This window comes from Dipodomys merriami, unplaced genomic scaffold (genome assembly GCF_024711535.1).
Source record: "Dipodomys merriami isolate MVZ:Mamm:240054 unplaced genomic scaffold, mDipMer1.0.p SCAF_38, whole genome shotgun sequence".
Taxonomy (NCBI): Eukaryota; Metazoa; Chordata; class Mammalia; order Rodentia; family Heteromyidae; genus Dipodomys; species Dipodomys merriami.
This window is the reverse complement of record NW_027205381.1, coordinates 12,670,909-12,692,372: the sequence shown is the minus strand read 5'-3', so window position 1 is coordinate 12,692,372 and position 21,464 is coordinate 12,670,909. Positions and strand designations below refer to the sequence as shown.

Genomic DNA, 21,464 nt, shown 5'->3' with positions numbered 1-21,464 from the left:
TCAATGAGTCAAAGGAGAATCAAGAAGATAAAATAAGTCCAGTTGTAGTGGCTCATTATTGTCATCCCAAATTTCTTGGAAACAAAGATCAGGAGACTTGCAGGTCAAGAGCAATCCAGGCAAAAGAGTTAATAAAACCCCATCTCAACCAAAAAACAGGTATGGTGGTGTATAGATATACCATTTATGCAAAAAGCATTGATAGGATGATCACAGTCCAGGTCAGCCCAGGGAACAACAGGAGACCCTATCTGAAAAATAATTAAAAGCATAAAGGGCCTGTCCTTGTGTTCCTTTGGCTCAAGGCTAGTGCTCTAGCACTTTGACCCACAGCAACATCCAGTTTTCTGGTGGTTACTTGGAGATCAAAGTCTCGCAGCCAGGCCCTGGATCCTAGCTACTCACGCCTATGATCCTAGCTACTCAGGAGGCTGAAATGTGAGGATCGTGGTTCAAAGCCAGCCCAGGCAGGAAACTCTGTGAGACTTTTACCTCCAATAAACCACTCAGAAAAGTGGTGCTGTGGCTCAAGTGGTAGAGCATTCGCCTTGAGCTGAAGAACTGAGGAACAGCACCCAGGCTCAGAGTTCAAACCCCATGACCGACCAAAAAAAGTCTCACAGTCTTTCCTGCCTGGGCTGGCTTTGACCTCAATTCTCAGATCCCACCTTCTTGAGTACCTAGGATTACAGGAATAAGCCATTGGCTTCTGGTCGTATTTTTTTTTAAATATAGTGTTTAAAATATTGCAGTCAACTATATAAAACTATTTCTATCCTTTTGGTCAGTCTTCTTTGTGTGAAATTATGCTAGTCATTATTTTGTGGTCATTTTAAATGTTTCTTCAAACTACTTTGAAATAGTAGCCTATTATAGACCTGGGAAATACCTCCCTAAAACTTCATCTTTTGCCTGCTCATCTGTTTGGTATATTGTAAGATATTTCACATGTATTTTTTGTACATTTTGTACTGCCTTTCACTGTGAGCAAACACTGCATGAAAATAAGCTGAACATTTATCTTAATGACAAAGAATGAGCAAGAAAAATCTGGTTCCAAGGCCAAATGACATAATTCAGCAATGTCCAGCTTCTAACTAGAATGTTATTATGAGAGCAATGTTGGTGGGAGAGGATGAGTAGCAGTCCTCCTCTGTTTCTTTTACCCTTGAACTTGGCTCTTGTATAGTTTCTACATTTACTACTGAGTAGAATAAACTTTTCCAACCATGATTTCTGCTTTTTTTATCGTTTCTACTTTTTCTTAAACATAAGGTCTCACTATTCACAGTCTTCTCTTACTATCTGTGCTACTTCTTTCATCTCATTTACCAGCTCTACGGGTCCTTTACATCACTACACGTACTACATTCCAACACTTCATTGTATATTTTCAGCTATTTTGGTGTCCAGAGTCTTATAAATGCTCATCTGAAATATCTCCCTTGTTATCAGGAATGTCCTAGTTACCAGGATAATAACTGTTTTTGGTTTTGTTTATTGGTCAGTGATGGGGCTTGAACTCAGGGTCTGGGCACTGTCCTTGAGCTCACTTTGCTCAGTGCTAGCACAATACCACTTTGACCCACAGCACAACTTTAGATTTTCATTTCAGGTGGTTAACTGGAGTCTCAAAGACTTTCCTGCCTGGGCTGGCTTGAACCACAATCCTCAGATCTCAGCCTCCTGAGTAGCTAAGATGACAGGCATGAGTAGAGCTAACTCTACTTTTTGGGGGAAGTGAGTATGGCTGGGTGCATGCCCATATCATGTGGGGAAGTTGTCATTTCTGTAGTGATGTGACCTTGTGACATCATTAATGGCATAATGTGTATCTACATGACAGGCATGGCAGTGAGCATGTCTAGGTTATAGCTATCAGATGGAGGGAGATAAGGCAATATCTTCAAACAAAACATAAAGCTTGTGACACAGCAGCAGGTGAGACTATGGCTTTAATAGATACTTAATCACCGTATGGCCAAGCTAAATATTATTCTTTCTTTATAAAAACTTGAGTGTTAGAATTTCTGCTAAGCCACTCATATTCACTGCTTTATTGGTACCTATATGCCACCCTGATTTCAAACTTAGCCATAATCTGTTTGAAAGGACTTGGATTTTGGAGTTACAAAGTGGTTTCTTCCATAATAGGAGGAGAGGAAAATGTAAAGGATTATATATGAAAAGTTTAACTTATTCAGTGGAAAACTGTGAGTTTTCTCATTTTAGATGCTCAGAAAATCAAGAGCAGTTCAGGTTGCTTTATTGAAATACTGATCTTCTAATAGAAAAAAGTTTGTCTTATTTAACTTATTTATTTCAATTTTGAGGCAGAGCCTCACTTTATAGCTGAGTCTGGCCTTCAACTCATAAGCAGCATACTGGTTTCTAGCCTTGGAGACATGAACTAGAGCTAGAACTTTGAAGGAAAAATTGAAGGGGCTTAGCGTAAATCAACAATGTTTCTTCATTTAGTGTGCTGTATAAGATGCAAATATGGGCCAAGACACCAATAATTAGAAACTATTATTTGATAGCAACCTCCTATTATAAACTGCATGAAGACAGAATTTTGAATGCTTATGGATTCTACATTAATAACAGGCTCGAAGACTTTTTGAACAAGCTCGCTGGAGTTTTCTAATGGATTGTCAAGATACAGATTGTGGATGGCATCAATTGAGGCATCGGCCATATTCATATAGGAGGTAATATTGGTCTTATAATATTGGAACTTATTATATTGACTGAATATTTACTATGTCAATACATCTTAGATTTATTAAGGGCAAAGACTACACTCTCAGAATCACTCACAATGTATAGCATGCTACAGACACTTATTGAATGTTGTTTAAATCAATCATCTATTTTTTAACTTGGGAAGATTAATTAAGTTTGCAAACTGTTAAAATGTACAACTTCTATTAGTAAAATGTCTATTAGTTATTAAAATTTAGATCAGAAGAAGGAAAATGAAGTTTCACAAATAAGCTATTTATTATAGACATTAGTTTCTACTTTCTCTCTTGAAAATAAACCTTTTAGATATGTGCCATAAAGAATAGTAGTAAAGATCCTGTAGGTAGCAGATAGAAAGCCAAGAATCTAGAAATTAGAAAATCACATAATGAATTCTTAACATGTTTATATACAATGTAAATAACATTTGGTATTATTTGTGTATGGAGCATACTTGTCTCAAATGTTAAAGTAACATCTGTATAATTTTTATTAATACCAAGAATAGATAATTCTATATGTTTTAGAATTAGAAGTGTTTCTTAAACTATGTTCAAGGAGTATGGCTTTCTCAATGATTATATCACCTTCTCAACATTTGAATCCTAATTTACTAATTTGCTAAGTGTCTGTGGGGGAACATATTTTGGAAATACAAAGCATTGAGAGGTACAAGATCCATCCCCAGCCCCCCCCCAAAAAAAATCTTTAGTTGAATAATATTTAATGATGCTTAAACATTTAAAAATTCGTTGTTTCATGCCTTAATCCTCCATAGTCAAGAGGTTGTGATCTGAGGATCTTGGATTGAAGCCAGGCTAGGCAGGAAAGTCTGTGAAACTCTCTTTCCCAATTAACCACCCAAAAAGCTGAAAGTGAATCTGTGGCTCAAGTGCTCACCTTGTGCAAAAATGGCCAGGGACAATGCCCATGTCTTGAATTCAAACCCAAGGAACATTAAAAAAAAATCTCATTAGTTTCAGGATGATGCAGGTTCCTTACCTTTGCAATCTTTTTTTTTTTTTTTGTCGGCCGTGGGGCTTGAACTCTGGGCCTGGGCGCTGTCCCTCAGCTCTTCAGCTCAAGGCTTCCGGTTTTCTAGTGGTTTATTGGAGATAAGAATCTCCAATAAGAATCTCTGGCTTTGAACCTTGATCCTCAGATCTCAGCCTCTTGAGTAGCTAGGATGACAGGCGTAAACCACCAGCACCCGGCTGCAATCCTATTTTTGAAGTGGAGAAGAAGATTGTAGTCCAGGCAAGCCTGGGGAAAAAAAGAATTCTCAAATCTCCAAAAGCCAGAGCAAACAGGAGTTGGTCTCCAATAATTATATTTGTTTCAAAGTTAACTTTCAGAGATTCTATGCATTTTCTAGGAGGAAAACTATTAAGTGTATCCATCGATAATTACATTCAGAGAAATACATTAGTAACATTAGAAGCAAGGGTGCCCTACCTCAGGCCATCAGGACCCTAGACTGCAGGAAAGGCTGGTCAAAACCTAAAAGGTGGTAACTCTGATTCAAAGTTCACTCAGTAATTCTGCTTCAGCTGCAAATCTTTGAGTTTATATGGGAGAAGTCAATTGTTAACTGCTAACGTTTTCTTCTAACATGGGAGAATGTAGGAATTCTATTTACAGGGAACACTATTTTGTAAGCCTAACCACCTTTAAAAAGAAACGCACTGGGGCTGGGAAGGTGGCTCAGTGGTAGAGCGCTTGCCTTGCATGCCTGAGGCCCTGGGTTCGATTCCTCAGCACCACATAAGCAAAAAGAAAAAAGCTGGAAGTGGCGCTGTGGCTCAAGTGGTAGAGCGCTAGCCTTGAGCTGAAGAGCTGAGGGACAGCGCCCAGGCCCAGAGTTCAGGCCCCATGACCGGACCCAAAAAAAAAAAAAAAAAAAAAAAAAAAAAAAAAAAGAAACGCACTGTAAGAATAGAGGATAAGGAGATTACTTTCCTTAAGAACCTATCATCAGGAAATAGAGAGGGATATGGCTCAACTGGTAGCGCACCAACCTGAGGGGAAAAAAATTATGCCAGAACTCAAAGCCCTGAGTTTGAGCCCCAATAATGGCACAAAAACAAAACAAAACGAGACACGGACACTATTAGTAATATAGTCTTACTAGTGCTTGTAGTATTGTAATAGTAGTCTTTCTAGTAGTTAATTTGATCTATTTGAGTGAGGTATGTAGAAAAATCAAGTAAAAGAGTGGAAACAGAACTGTAATAATTTGATCACTAGTTCAGGTTATGGGGATGTCAAAATAAACTATGTCAGAAAGGCTTTTGACTTTCCATAATGCTAACATTTATTGAATAGCAATAAATCCAAAATTCCATTGGCATTAATTTGGCAAACACTTCTTAGGTTTGGTTTGTATGGGCAAAGTAAATTGTTAGTTGTCACTCCTTTCAAGAATTACTGAAATTTGGCTCCAAGGATTAAATTCTTTTCCTTTTCTGTGAGTTACTTTGTAACATTTTTGGCAACACTCCATATTCCAATTTCAAAAGCTAATATCACTCAGATCACAAAGTACACAATAATAATTAGATTACAGAAGTATGAATAAAGCATTCAAAGGATTCAGGAATTCTGCTTTGGCAACAAAATTGGTTTGTATGGGAGAAGTCAATTGTTAATTGCTAAAATTTCCCTTTTTTCTTTTTTTTATTGTTTCCCCTTATTCCTGGAAGTTTTTTATTGTAAAAATAGTGTACAGAGGGGTTACAGTTACATGAGTGAGGTAATGAGTACATTTCCTAGGGAGCATTGTTACCTCCTTTGTTTTTCCCCTACCATCCCTTCCCTCCCACCTCTACTAGAATCTTCCTCCCTCCCCCCACCTCAAATAGTAAAGTTCATTTTCAACATAGTGTCTTGTACATCTCATTGTTACAATACATCAACTAGTATCCTTGTTTCAGCATTTTATTATTTCCCTTCCCCTCCCCAAATTAGAAAAATGTATATACAAGATGCAGGGCACCTACATCAAATACAGTGCAGAAAAGGTAAAAAAGCTATGTACATATAACCATATAAGATAATGTTAAGTGAAATGAACCTCAAGATAGGGACACAACTTGTTTTTTTCTTTCTTGCTATTGTTTTAATTTTTATTTATTTATTTTTTTTGGGTCCGGTCGTGGGGCCTGAACACTGGGCCTGAGCTGTCCCTCAGCTCTTCAGCTCAAGGCTAGTGCTCTACCACTTGAGCCACAGTGCCACTTCTAGCTTTTTTTCTTTTTGCTTATGTGATGCTGAGGAATCGAAGCCAGGGCCTCATGCATGCAAGGCAAGCGCTCTACCACTGAGCCACCTTCCCAGCCCCTTGCTATTGTTTTTAATGTATATAAAATGTACTATGTGATTTTTTGTTTCTCTTGTATGTTCTTCCCCCACAGTATAGCCCATGTTTTCACTTTTTATAAAATGTGTAGACATAGGACTTCTGATTACAAGGAACAGAACACTATTTTGTACATCTTGCCCTCAGACAAGAGCAGATAAAGATGCAATAAGTATTGAAGTTGGTCAGATAAGACACTAGTAGGGAACTGAGCCACCAAACTGATGACTTTGTCAAAATGTAGAGTTGCTCTGAGATGCAATGAGTCATGGTTCACTGTGCATAGCACAGAATTGTTTCTGACATATTTATAAGATATTTCTTTGTTGCTTTGTACGTCCCTCCCCCATGATATAACCCCTGTTTCCACTGTATTTGATGTTGGTATAATTTGTGGAGGGGAAGGGCAAAAACAAATTGCTTAAATAGGGATACAGGTGGACTCATTGCAACAATGAGATGTACAAGATGTTATGTCAAAAATGAACTTCACAACTTTTCGGGGGAGGCAGCAAAGGGAGGAGATGGGAAGGGGAAACAAAGGAGGAGGCAACAATGCTTGATAAGAAATGTACTCATTACTTTGCCCATGTAATTGTAACCCCTCTGTATGGTATTCTCACAATTAAAAATTTTTTTTCAAAGAATTAGGTTCATTCATGGAGGTGATTTCCAGGCAATTGAGTAGGTCACTTCAAGTAAAGGGTGAAGCTGAGCAGAAATCCCAAAATCATAGTTGGTAGTTTGTCTCCAGATAATCAACTTGCATTGCTATTTCCCAGGGCTAAGAACATAGCCTATCTTTTCAGATGATGCAGGTGATGAAGTCACACAAATCACTGGGTCTCATGTGTTTGATTAGCTCATGGGCCTGGAGTTCCTATTGCAGGCTTGATATGGGTCCATGTGTTCTAAATTTCTTTTTTTTTAATTGTGAAAATACCATACAGAGGGGTTACAATTACATGGGCAAGATAATGAGTACATTTCTTATCAAACATTGTTGCCTCCTCCTTTGTTTCCCCTTCCCATCCCTTTCCATCCCCCCCATCTTCCTCCTCCCCCTGCACCAGAGTTGTAAACTTCATTTTTCAACATAACATCTTGTACATCTCATTGTTGCAATAGGTCCACCTGTATCCCTATTAAAACGGTTTGGTTTTGCCCTTCCCCTCCACAAATTATACCAACATCAAATACAGTGAAAGCAGGGGTTATACTGTGGGGGAGGGACATACAAAGCAACAAAGAAATCATCTTACAAATATGCTAGAAACAATTGCAAGAAAGAAAAACCATTGGATCCTTGCCTTACCTTACCTTCATTTCACCTAACATCATCTTATCTGACCCTTTCTGCTGCTTGTCTCAGATATATGCTAGTTATTGCAAATAAGGGAAACCATGGGACCGGTGTTTCTTTGGGCCTGGCTTACTTCACTTAATATAATTTCTTCCAAGTCTTTCCATTTCCTAACAAATGGGGCAATGTCATTCTTTCTGGTGGAGGCATAGAATTCCATTGTGTGTATATACCACATTTTTTTTGATCCATTCATCTACTGAGGGGCATCTGGGTTGGTTCCATACCTTAGCTATGGTAAATAATGCTGCAATAAACTGGTAGCCTTAGTACGACCTTGTTTGTGATCGTTTGGGTAAATGCCCAAAAGTGAGATTACTGGGTCATAGCAGAGTTCTATGTGGAGTCTTTTGAAGAACCTCCATACTCCTTTTCGAAGTGGTTGAAAAAGTTTACACTCCCACCAACAATGCAGTAGATGTTCTAAATTTCATTTAGTAATTTTATAGATTATGGTATTTTATTTGTATCATTAAATTATTTATTAGCCTGTCCAGTTGGTAGTTATTTACTTGCATAAATAAAATGTAGAATTATTCTCTTTGGACATTCATACCCAAAATGGAGTAACTTAAGTCAAAGCTATTGCTTCATAAAATGGAGTGAGTCAAAGGTTTGTGCGGCCTTTAAAGTCACACATCCCATAGTAAATAACCCAGAGTAGGTTCCAGTCTGTTCTCTTCAGGGTAACCAAGGGACTCTACCCTATCTGTTTTGCTGTTTCCTTGAGATGACAGTGGAGTAGCCAGGGAACTATACGCCCTTTACCCCCCCAAAATCTGATCATTTAGAAATTGGCACAACTCTGACAGCAAACTAACCCACAGAGAAGGAAAATAATTTAATCCTGCAGCCAAATTTCAATAATGGTGTAACAAGGAAGTAGCAGTAGATGATAGAATTGTTTAGAAACAGCTGGGAACATTTGCAGCAGCTCTGCAGCCAACTTTGCTCCAAAGCCGCAAGATTCACAGAAAAGAAGTCGCTCGCCAAAAGGAAGTAAGCAGTTCCTGGCTCTGAAGAGCTTTCTTTCTCTCCCCTCACTTGTTTTCTTCAGGCCCTGGACCTCGAGGAGGGGGAAGGGGCGAGGGCCGGACGTTGCAAAGGTCCTGGGCGGTGCAAATCCGTAGCCATCTATAAGATCATCACCCACTTTCTCTGCTCCTCTGCAGCCCAGAGGCTTGCAACCTCATTCTGCACTCCAACCTCAGAGCCCAGGAAGCCATGGCGAAGTCCAGGGGCCGGCTGTACCTTTGGATGTGCTTGACTGCAGCGCTGGCATTTTTTCTGGCGGGCTTTACAGTGGGTAAGTGAGCAGAAAGCCTTCCCGGGATCCAACAGCCTCTGTCTTCCCGGCTAGGAAACAAAGCCTGAAGCTGAAGGGAGGGCAGGGTATTCTGGTTCCAAGAACAGCTTAATTTCCACTGTGAATTTCAGCCCAAGTAGAAACAAATGGAATGCACTGTGAGCAAAATTCAAACTTACTAAATATTATTTTGAGTTTAGTCAACTATTAGAGACTGATGGAACACACAATATAGGGCTTGCCACGAAGGGTGAAACAGGTAATTTTTCCATGTAATGTTAATTGTTGATCAGGGTTGAGGAGAGCAGTTCATGAGTTCATAGCCTGGTCACATTGTCACATAGTGACCCAAGCTAGCTTTGTCCAATCAGCAACACTCTCCCTTACAATAAAACAAAAGAAGAAACCAATTATCAACAAATATAGACAGTACTGTAATCTAAATAAGTGTTTTTGAGCTGAGTATGATAGTGCATGCCTGTCAGCCTAGGACTCACGACAATAGTCAGGAAAATCTTGAGTTCCACATCAGCCTGGGGCCTATGGTGAAGCTCTGTCAAAACAAAAGCAAAAGCAGGGGCTGGGAAGGTGGCTCAGTGGTAGAGGCTTGCCTCCTATGCATGAGGCCCTGGATTGGATTCCTCAGAACCACATAAGCAGAAAAAGCTGAAAGTGGCTCTGTTGCTCAAGTGGTAGAGCACTATCCTTGAGCTGAATTGCTGAGGGACAGTGCCCAGGCCCAGAGTTCAGGCCCTATGACCCACAAAAGAAAAAAAAAAAAGAAAAAGAAAAAGAAAAAATTTAAAAAAAAAGGTTGCCTTAAACCTCAGGGAAGGAGAACAAAAGCTTTTCTGCAGATACATAATATATAACAAATGAAAGTGCATCTCTCAAGTAGTCTGTTGTCACACACTGGAATTTAAAAGATTTCTACATTGGACTGAATTTGTTTACTACAGCCTTTTTCTTTTCTTTTTCTTTCCAGTCTACATTTATTTATCAGTGTCTAAAGCAATTGTGTGTGTGTGTGTGTGTGTGTGTGTGTGTGTGTGTGTGTGTGTGTGTGTGTGTATGTCTATTTTTCCCTTAGGCTGGTTTACTAAGCCTGTCAAAAAAACAACTGCTTCAGCACGCTATCATCAAAGTACAAAATGGAAACTGTTGTCAGAAATGAAAGCCGAAAACATTAAAGCATTCCTTAGGTAAGTTTGAATTTTTGTATATGTTGGTTTTGGGGTCTTGAACTCAGGGCCTGGGCACTGTCCCTGAGCTCCTTTTGCTCAAGGCTAGTGCTCTAGCACTTTGACACATAGAACCATCCAGTTTTCTGGTGGTTATTTGGAGATAAGATGCTCACAGTCTTTCCTGCTTGGGCTGGCTTGAACCTCAATTCTCAGATTCCAGCCTCAGGAATGAGCCATTGGCTTCTGGCTGGATTATTTTTTTAAAAAATAGTGTTTAAAATACAGTACAGTCAAATATATAAAAACTGTTTCTATCCATTTGGTCAGTCTTCTTTGTGTGAAATTATGCTAGTCATTAATTTGTGGTCATTTTAAATGTTTCTTCAGACTACTTTGAAATGGTAGCCTGTTACAGACTTTGGAAATTCCTCCCTAAAACTTCATCTGTTTGGTTTATTGTGAGATGTTTCCACTTCATGTAATCTTGTGCTGCAACTCAGTGCTCTTCTTTGTTCATCAGCCATGCACTTAACAGTTTGGATTTACTCAGGAATATGTTTTGTTTTCTTTTTCTTTCTTCCTCTTTTTTTAATATACTGCATTGTGTTAGAAAGTGCTGGAAAGTTGCAGACTTAGTTAGTGGAAAGGAGATTAATGTTCCAGATTTTTGCCCCTAGTTAAATATTCTCTTCTCTTGCAAATATAATTTTGTTGCTTATTTGGGGTGGAATGAAAGCAAAAATAGTCAGTACAAAGTCTCCTGCTGCCAAGATTAAAAAAGAATCATATTCAAGGGAAATATTTTTAAACTCTTTGGGGGGCAGGGGGAGGGAGTTGGCACAATCTTCTGTTCTCACTTGAGGGTTGGAAGGAGTTTGGCAGTGTGGGGCTTAAACTCACAATCTTGAGGTCTCACTTGCTTACGTATTGCTGCTTCCCTATGATGCTTGAAATCACAATCCTCGGATCCTTGGATCCTTAAAAAGCTAGGAATACACACAGAGAAGAGTCACCAGTGTCTGCCTGGCATCATTTCTGAACTTTTTAATTTTTAATTTTATTATTATTGAGGTGTTGTACAGAGGGGTTCCCATTTCATAAGAAAGATAATGACTACATTTCTTTTTTGTTTGGACAGTCAACCCTTCCTTAACTTTACCCTAGTTTGCTCTTCCCTTCCCATCTCTGCCCACAAGTTACATAGGTCATTTTTCACATAGAGTATATGGTATTCCATGCATGATTGCATTTGAAAGTAGTCACTTTCACATTTATTTCTGTCTGCAGATGCTCTGAGAAAGGTGTCACTTTCATAACTCAACTGCTGTACAATGTATACACTCTAAAATATAATAAACATTTTAGTAAAGTACACTACTTACATAACCAACAGAGTCAGGCTGGAGGCACAACTCAAGTGAAATGATGGCAGCTAAGCAAGCAAAGCAGAACAAGTGCAGTGCCAATAAAAAAGAAACAAATAAGGGAAAAACAACACTCCTCCAGCTTTATTGGTGTGTAATTTATATAAGATAGGCATCATTTCTGTAAAATGTACGATTTGAAAGTTTTTATAGCAGTGTAAACAAACAATAAACAAACTTAATAAACTAAGCAAACATACTAAACAAACTACCCTTTCAACCAAGGTACAAAAGAATCCTGGTAATGATTGGTTTAGGAAGGAATGTACAACCTTTTATTCCCAGTGAAATGGGAGACAAATTCTGAATGCTTTCCACAGTTAATAGAGATATATGCAAGAAGAATAAATCTTCTTGTTTGTACTTTTTTCTCCTGAACATTAACCAAGTTAATAGGTGATGCATATCTTGGATCACAAAAAGAAACTCAGATGTGAAGGCAGGTGACCTCTGCTGCTCTTTCTTTTTCCTGCCACTCCTATTTTTATTGTAGTGAGTTCTTTGAAAAACAAGAAGCAAGAGAACAAAAGTTCATTGTTAAATCCCCATCTTCATTTAAAGAAATGTATTTTCCTTAATTATAAGAAGATTGGCTGTCCATTTAAGAAAAACATCAATAATTAGTTATATTAAGTAGAAATTAAATATCCCAGCTTCAGTCTATTTTCTTCTGTGGATATAAAATAACTCTGTCAAATCCATTTGAATATTTTTAAACATATATGGAAGAGGGCTGAGAAGGTGGATAGTGAAAGAGTGCTTGCCTAGCATACATGAAGCCTTGGGTTCGATTCCTCGGTATCACATACACAGAAAAAGCTGGATGTGGCACTGTGGCTCAAGTGGTAGCATGCTAGCCTTGAGCAAAAGAAGCCCAAAGACAGTGCCCAAAACCCTGAGTTCAAGCCCCAGGACTGGCAAACAAACAAATATGGAAGATAGCAAATCTCTGAAACCTGCTGCTTTCACTAAATGTTACTGAGAAAGAAAACTACACAGAGAAGGTGATAGCTGAAGAGTGTCTTTGGTTTATTCATAGTTTACAGGTGGGGAAGAGTGAAGGAAACTCAAGTTGATGAGGCGATGTTTCTGTGTGAAAGAAGGCTTTGTGCAAAGGCTTCAAGTTCTTGGGGGAATGGCATAATTCTTCCAAGAGGAGAATAAAAATAAAACAATAAAATAGAGCAGAGCAATTTATCAGGAGAGCAGTAGAAAATGAAGCTGAAAAAGTGGAAAGATGGACCAGACATAAGAGGGCTGTTGGAATATGAAATCTATTTATCTTTCATCTATCTATTTATCCATCCATCTATTGTCCATCATCCATACATCTATCTTTTATCTGTTTTCTTATTCATTCATGTGTTGCAGTTCTGGGGACTGAAACCAGAGACTTGTCCATGTTATACAAGCCCTTTACTAGTTGGGCTACACCCTCAGTCTTTACTTTTGTTGGTGTTTTATTTTTGAAACAGGGTCTCACTATTACCTTTATACACCTGACCACAAACATCAGTTCCTCCTTCTTCTGCCTCTCAAATACTTAGAATTTATGGGCAGCATCATGCCTGGCTGAGTATGAACTTATAAGGTAGAATGTATAGAGCTTCATAAGCATTTTGAGTAACTGGAAAATAAGACCAGACGAATTGTCAAGAAACATCACTTTACTTCAAGACTAAGTTTTTCTACTCCTTTCTCAGTTTTTGAGTTTGCAGAATATGGACAAAGAAAGGCTTATGAGATTGAATGAGGCAACACATATGAAAGTGGCATCAGTGTGCTCAGTATACAATACGATTTTAATAAATGTCAGTTCACCTTTACTGTCATGTAGGTTTAACCAAAACCAGTCTTCTGGATAATTTGAAAACCAATTTACAAAAGTATTTGTTAATGTTCTACTGTCACAGGTAGGAAATCATTTCAATGTATTGTGTACCCAAAGGAAAATCAATATCTCTAAGAAATATCTATGAAGTCACTTAAATGCTATAACTCAGTTACACCAAACAAGAAAGCATTAGCCAACTTCTGTTCAACAAATCTATATTGTCTGAGTAATAGATAAGAGCTAAGCTATGTATAATGTAAAAATAAAAATGCACAGACTTTAATTTGAACAAGATAAAAGAACAACTACATACACAATAAAGTCAGTGATTAAAATAATTAAGCCAAATGCCAGGTGCTGGTGAGTCATGCCTATAACCCTAGCTATGCAAGAGGATGAGTCCTGGAGAGTTGAAGTTTGAAACCAGGCTTAACAGAAGAATTAGCAAGACCTTATCTCCAATTAACCAGCAAAATGCTAGACTTGAGGTGTGGTTCAAGTTGTAGATCATCAGCTGTGCGCAAGCAAGCAAGCTAGCTGAGAGCTTGAGGCACTGAGCCCCAATACTGGAAGCAAGAAAATAAACGTATTTAAGCCAAACATAGAAGCACGTTACTGTTTTCTGGCAAACATTAACATCTCCCTTCCCTAAATATCCTCCATTTACTGATAAGCACTAAGAAGGTATATCACTGGTGAGACTTTTTCCAGGGTCCTTTGAAAATTATGTTTACCATGAAATGTGTTCTTTTTTGAAAGAGCATAATATGAAAACTTTAGCTGTACATACTTAATTTAAAATCAGCACAACTAATAATTTAGGTTATATGTGTTATGCTGGGCACTGAATTCAGTGTTTAGCACTGCAGAAAGAAAGCAGTGGGACAAGAGGGAAAAGGAGGAGAGGAAGGAAAGGAGAGAAGGAGACGAAAGGAAGGAAGGAAGGAAGGAAGGAAGGAAGGAAGGAAGGAAGGAAGGAAGGAAGGAAGGAAGGAAAAATAGTAATCAATATGTCTAATTGGTAATCAATATGTCTAATTGGATTTTTATAGCTTTTTATATACAATTTTCATAGCATTTGATCATGGCTAAGGACAGTTTATCTAGAGTAATTCTTAGATAATAATTGAATGTATTCTTTCATTCATACTTGTTTTTTTTTTTTCTGTTTTTCAGTTCTTTTACAAAACTTCCACATCTGGCAGGAACAAAACAAAATTTACTTCTTGCCAAGGAAATCCAGATGCAATGGAAGAGATTTGGACTGGATTCAGCCAATTTGGTTCATTATGATGTTCTTCTTTCTTATCCCAATGAAACAAATGCTAATTATATATCAATTGTGGATAAACGTGGAACTGAGGTGATGTACAATTGTTGGTGCCTTTCTATATTTTATAATCCCCCACTTTTGGATTAAAATGAAGCAAAAAGTAAAAAGAGAAAATTGTTACTAGTGTAATAGAACTTATATCTTTAATGAAGTTAGTTGTAAGTTATTTAGTGCTTACTATATGTTAGGCCTGGTGGTAGGTCTTTGGGCCAGCATGAAGATTAGGACACAGATCCTTTGCCCAAGCAAGGTGATGAGGACAATTGGATACATCATCTTAAATAAGTAGAGTAAATGCTATGAGGAAAATAACTGAGGCTCTGTATCAACAGAAAAATGGGTAATTAAGCCCTTTTGGAGAGCCCAGTAGGGAAATCTTCCAAAGAGAGCTTAAGGGATGCTGTTGTTTTTAATGTATTTATAATGTACCATGTGATTTTTTTGTTTCTTTTGTATGTCCCTCCCCCATGGTTTTTTACTGTTTTCACTGTATTTGATTCTGGTGCCCTGCATCTTGTATATACATTTTTCTGATTTGGGAAGGAAAGGGAAATAACAAAATGCTGAAATAGGGATATAGGTTGAACCATTGTAACAGTGAGATGTACAAGACACTGTGTTAAAAACAAACTTTACAACTTCGGAAAGGGGAGCGAGGTGTTGGGGTGATAGGGAAGGAACCGATCGATGGTAAGGGAAAAACAAAAGAGGAGGTAACAATGCTTGATAGGAAATGTACTCATTGCCTTACTCATGTAACTGTAACCCCTCTATACAGTATTTTTACAATAAAAAATACACACAAACAAAAATAAAGAGCTTAAGGGAATAACAATGTGAAAAAACAAAACAAGGTAAGAGAAATATAAACAAGAAAATACTGGCAAAGGTATGAAGACATAATCATTTAGTCTTATTGGGGAAAATTAAGAATTTTTGTATTTCAATAATATAGAATACAAACTGGGCTCTGTTGAGGAATAAACCAGTTGCTATGTCCTGGAGATGAGTAGCTTAGACCATAATTTCAGGTGTAAGGACCTGATGAAAAGTCCTAAGCCCGGGAACCATGTGTCTAGAAAAGCACTTCAGTGTTATGCATGGAAAGTCTGTAGATTATACCTAGACTAGGAAAGAAATTTAAGTTTTTTTCTGAAGACAAAAGTTCAAGTGATAGTTGAAGTCCTAAATTAAAATGTTATCAGGGAGAAGAATGAAGGATGAATTTGGGAAGCAGGAAGTATATTAGCAAGATGGACTATAAGAAGAAAGAGATCAGAGTGAAGTAAAAATGTTTCAAGAGGGCTGGAAAGGTGACTCAGTGGTAGAGCACTTGCTTTGCATGCATGAGGCCCTGGGTTCAATTCCTCAGTACCACATAAGCAAAAAGAAAAAATCCAGAAGTGGCTCTGTGGCTCAAATGGTAGAGCACTAGCCTTGAGCTGAAGAGCTGAGGGACAGCGCCCAGGCCCAGAGTTCAGGCCCCACGACTGGACCCAAAAAAAAGAAAAATGTTTCAAGAGACACTCTGAGGTGGTTATACAGACAAGTGTGCAGAATCAGATGCTGATCTAAGGGTGATAAGAGATTTTAAAAAGCAGCTTTAGTATGTTGAGTTTGAACATCAAAACTAAGTACTTATCAGGCTCTTAAATATATGAGTGTGAAATGTTAGACATCAAAAGCCTATTAGATATTTGCAAAATTTTGATAGTCAATGAAGTCTCACAGGGAGGAGATATCTAAAGCCAAGTATAAGCCAGGAATAAAAAAAATGGGAAAATACTGAAAAAGAAAGTTTAGAAGCCATAGTCAAGGAAACCACAAGGCCTCCATGTTTGTTTATTTGTAGTGCTGAAGATCGAACCAAGGGCTGTATATATACTAGGTATGCTCTATAGCACTGACCTACATCCTCAGCCTAAGAATGCCTCCCTTAATTCCCTGTTTTCTCATTTCTTGTTTTGTCTCACTTTCCAGGTCAGACTAACTTGAAATTTGTAATTCTTCTCTTGTGATCATCTGCTTTACAAGTACTGGGATTACAGGCATGTGCTCTCATGCCCAGTTCCATTTTTACATTTTATTTATTTATTTATTTATTTTGGGTCCGGTCGTGGGGCCTGAACTCTGGGCCTGGGGGCTGTCCCTCAGTTCTTCCGCTCAAGGCTAGGGCTCTACCACTTGAGCCACAGCGCCACTTCCGGCTTTTTTCTTTTGACTTATGTGGTGCTGAGGAATCGAACCTAGGGCCTCGAGCATGCAAGGCAAGCGCTCTACCACTGAGCCACCTTCCCAGCCCCATTTTTACATTTTATAATGGACTTTAGTTACCTAAAGTGGTATACTTACAATAATCCATGTTATTTTTTAAGATAATAATCATGATTATTATTTCATTTGTTTCACTGGGATTTACCTAGTCAATTTTAGTTCCTAGTTCCAGTATATTTCATCTCAGTGTTATGTTTAATCTTGGGGCAAGATGAGTTACACCTTAATAACAAGTTGGAATGTTTTTCTCTAACTTGACTTCAATTCTTGCTAGATTTTCAAAACATCATACCTTGAACCACCCCCAGATGGATATGAGAACATTACAAATATTGTGCCACCCTATAGCGCTTTCTCACCCCAAGGCATGCCAGAGGTAAAATTTTAAAAAAACACTGTTTAATTATCTGTAAATCTTCCTTGTTGCGTAAAACACTATGTAGAGGAATTAAACCAAAGAGTTTTAATTGGAGCTTAAATGTACTCATCCATTGTTTGATGTCCATACTGTGAACACCTTTGCAAAGTAGAAACTATTTCTTTTAAATAGAACACTACAAAAAAAGTAGATAAATACACTGAAAACAGAGTTCCTAATGATGCACATGACATTCTGAAAGTTAAAAAAAAAAAGCAAAACAATCATCCTTTGACTCAGTAAGGACTATAGATGTCCTTTAAGCTTCTTTTCATTATTTGTAATCTGAGGTTTTTTTAAAAAATAAATTTAGAGATGTGTTTTAGTAGGTTATATCACAAAAATTCTTCAACTAACATCATGGTGGGAAATGAAACATAGTTGATTTATTTGTAATGGCATGTGTATGTGTGTGTGTGTGCATGAGCACATGTACATGCACACATACATCAGTCCTGTGGCACTTTGGGCCTGGGCTAGCACTCTACCATTTGAGCCACCACTCAACTTCCTACTTTTTTGGGTAGCTAATTGCAGATAAGAGTCTCATGGACTTTCTTACCTGGGCTGGCTTCAAATTGTGATCCTCAGATCTCAGCCTCCTGAATAGCTACAGGCATGAGCCACCAGCTCCCAGCTTAATGAAACTTTTAAAATGATATTTGCTAATGTTCCTATGCTTCAGTATATGTTGATAATTTCTCTAAACATACTATAAGAATGTATTATATATTCCCTGTTGAAGTACATTCATTGATTTTGAAAGGTTTTGAAAAGCCTTCTACAACATTCCATATCTCTGTTAATGAATCCCAAATAAGGAAAAAGGATGGCTGGTGCAGTTTTGTGAAACAAACATTTTTAAATTGTATTTTATTATGTTTTAGTAGTTGTACAAAGGGTTTACCATTCAACAAATCAGTTTATAAGTACAATGCATCATGACTGATAGCACCTTTTTCATTATTCTCTCCCATCCCTCTCAACCCAATGAACATATTTGTTATTCTCTTTATCTTAGCTATATTCTATATCTTTTCCCTTACTCTATAGGGAGAGCTTGTGTATGTGAATTATGCTCGCACTGAAGATTTTTTCAAACTAGAAAGAGAAATGAGTATCAACTGCACTGGGAAGATTGTTATTGCAAGATATGGGAAAATCTTCAGAGGAAATAAAGTATGGCATTGCATGTCTAAAGGGAAAGGGTGAAGATAGATGTATAAATGTAAATGTAACTGATCTACTTGCTTCACAGTTTCCAAAACTGCTTGAATTTTTTTGGGGGGGTATTTGTCATGAGTGCACAGAACTTTGTGTTTCATACCTCATGTATCTAGAAAATAAAATTATTTTAAATTTTCTTGGTGGTATGAGGATTTAAACTCAGGGTCTCACCCATGATGGACTTGCTTACTAATGGATGGTGCTCTACCACTTGAGCTACACCTCTGGTCTGCTTTTTGTTAGCTATGTGGAGATGGAGTCTCATGAACTTTTATGCCCCAGCTTGCTTTGAACTGTGATCCTCTGGATCTCATGCTCCTGACTAGCTAGGATTGCAGGTGTGAGCACTGGTACTTGGCTGTAATTTATTTTTATTGCAAAACTAATGTTTTCCTTTTAACGTTTAAATGAAGGAAATTTATATAATTAAATTAAAGGAAATCTTTTCTGAATTATTCAACTTTATTGCTTAGAAATTTAACCTTAGTAGCTCTTCCTCAACCTCATTTATCAACATAAAAACCTATTTGTATATACATGCACAACACACACTGACAAGAAATATGCACATTTTTTTTTACTAAGAGGCTATGATACACTGTGCATGTAACTTCATGTTTTCAGTTAGCTACAGCTTATGAGCATACGTCCACCTCAACACACTAAGAATTGTATAATGTACATGAGAATAAAGTACATGAGATTCTGGTTCTGGCCAGGCCTGAGCCTTTGTTCTCTAGATTCTTCACTGTAAGCAAGTTACTTAACCTTTCTATGCTAAACTTTTCATATATGTGTGTGTGTGTGTGTGTGTGTGTGTGTGTGTGTGTGTGTGTGTGTGTGTGTGTGTGTGTGTGTGTGTGTGTGTGTGTAGTGGGAATGCTGATAATAGCACCAGCCTCAGCCTCATAGAAGTCCTTAGTAGAAATGAGTTTATGTTAGACACATTTAGAGCTGCAGCTACCATGGCGATTTCTGTATAACTACATATGAAATACTTATTTAAATGGTGACATCTATTATAGAAATGATCAAAAATTATTTATACCTCCCATTGACGAATGTGTTACTTAAATTTGTTAGCCCTAAATTTGTTCCATTGTGAATACTTCTGTCTATATACTATATATATCTACCTATTGATCGAAGACTCTTATGAAAAGTTCTGTAGTATAAACTCCTAGGACTGATGTGGATGAATTGTAATGTATGTTCTGTAGATATTTGTGGTAGGCAAAACTGCCTTTTCAAAGTTGTGAGAATATACTTCTGAGATAGGTTAATGCCTTCTGATTATTAGACTACCTTTTCAGTGAATCACACTAATATGTACATATCTTTTACTACAGTATTTGTGCTAATAAAGAATTTATTGCAAAAATAGATATTCTTATTCTTGGCTAGCTTGAATTATTAGAGAAATATTTACAAAGAATTTTAAAATACATTGTATCCATTCTGCACAAAATTGAAAATCAACTTAAGTAAACAAATATTTGTAAGTATGCAAAATTTTGATAGTAGAATAAGCTGATAAATGTTCTCAATAATACTAGTGGTTTAATAGTAGAGACAGATGCTTATGAGGTACTTTAACTCATGATAATCTGTCCTATATTGGAAATATATACCAGACATATACAAACAAGAGGAAGAGAGCAATTTTGTAGGTTTGGGAATGATAGCTTTGAAAAATTGTTTAGGATTTTCTAAGATAAGCTGACATTTGTTAGGTCTTCCAAGAAGGAGATTATTTTTCAAAGGAAAGAGAGAAAAATGAATATTTGATGGCAAGTTCAAAACCAATGTCTACATTTTCTTACCTCATCTAATTAATTTTGTATGAGAAAGTCAGTCATTTGTCATTTCTACAACATGGATTTCATTCCTGCAGGTTAAAAATGCCATGTTGGCAGGGGCCATAGGAATCATCTTGTACTCAGATCCAGCTGACTACTCTGCCCCTGAGGTACAGCCATATCCCAAAGGATGGAACCTTCCTGGAACTGCAGTACAGAGAGGAAATGTGTTGAATTTGAATGGTGCCGGTGACCCACTCACTCCAGGCTATCCAGCCAAAGGTAGTGCTCAAATCTGTTGGTCTACCACTTCTGAAATATTCTTTTAGGTGGATGAAAACATGCATCAATAGAGTAACATTAAAACTGCAGTGGTGTACACATATTGTTTCAATTACTACTATTAAGAAAGTCAAAGTAATTCCATTGTGTTTTATTACATTTTTTTTTTTACTTTCTGTGCCAGTCCTGGAGCTTGAACTTAGGACTTGAGTGTTGTCCCTGATGTTTTTTGCTCAAAGCTAGCACTCTACCACTCGAGCCATGACTTCTCTTCTGAGGGGTGAGGGAAGTAAATAATAAGAGATAAGTCTCATGAACTTTCCTGCCGGGGGTGGCTTCAAACTTTGATCCTGAGATCTCAGCTTCTTGAGTAGCTAGGGTTACAGGCATGAGCCACTAGCACCTGGCACTCATATTGTTTTAGTTTTAAATTTTCATGAGAAGTATGCATGAAACTTTATTTGACATTTATTAAGGGGTTAGAAATACCAGTCTTCATCCTCAAAGAAATAATGCCCTCAACAACCAGAATGTAGACTTACTAGATTATACAAATAACTTAGGCATTTTATCCTTCTTTATTTAAATTATATGTTTCAACTTTTGAAGGTAATGAGTTTTAATATTATTTTAAATGTAATATTTGAAGCTTTAACATATGGGAAACAAACCTATATTCAAAGAAGGACAATATTCTTTTATTACAATTTCTTTTTCTTACCTTATTGTACTTGCTAGGACTTCTAGTACAATAATTGAACAGAACTGGCTAGAGTGGGTATCCTTGTCTTATTCCTGTTCCAACGGGGAAAGTATACAATCATTTACTGTTAAATAATTTTAGCTATAATTATTTTCCAGACTGTTTTTGTCACACAGGGTTAATTTAATTCTGTCCTAATGTGATTTGAATTGCT

At 37.4% G+C, this 21,464-nt stretch overlaps 1 protein-coding gene across 4 annotated transcripts in view; it reads left to right on the top strand.

Moving 5' to 3' along the window:
* Positions 1 to 8,598: 8,598 nt before the first annotated feature.
* The window catches only part of Naalad2 (N-acetylated alpha-linked acidic dipeptidase 2), a 43,686-nt gene continuing 30,820 nt past the window's right edge, over positions 8,599 to 21,464 (top strand). For 3 of the 4 annotated variants that reach the window (XM_069989550.1, XM_069989549.1, XM_069989548.1), the window contains exons 1-6: positions 8,639 to 8,772; positions 9,863 to 9,974; positions 14,391 to 14,577; positions 17,096 to 17,197; positions 18,293 to 18,418; positions 20,361 to 20,547. In XM_069989550.1, coding sequence (XP_069845651.1) covers positions 8,691 to 8,772; positions 9,863 to 9,974; positions 14,391 to 14,577; positions 17,096 to 17,197; positions 18,293 to 18,418; positions 20,361 to 20,547 — 796 coding nt within the window. In that variant the 5' untranslated portion in view covers positions 8,639 to 8,690. Of the gene's footprint in view, positions 8,773 to 9,862; positions 9,975 to 14,390; positions 14,578 to 17,095; positions 17,198 to 18,292; positions 18,419 to 20,360; positions 20,548 to 21,464 lie in introns of all 4 variants that reach the window. The other variant, XM_069989552.1, reaches the window with a different exon arrangement.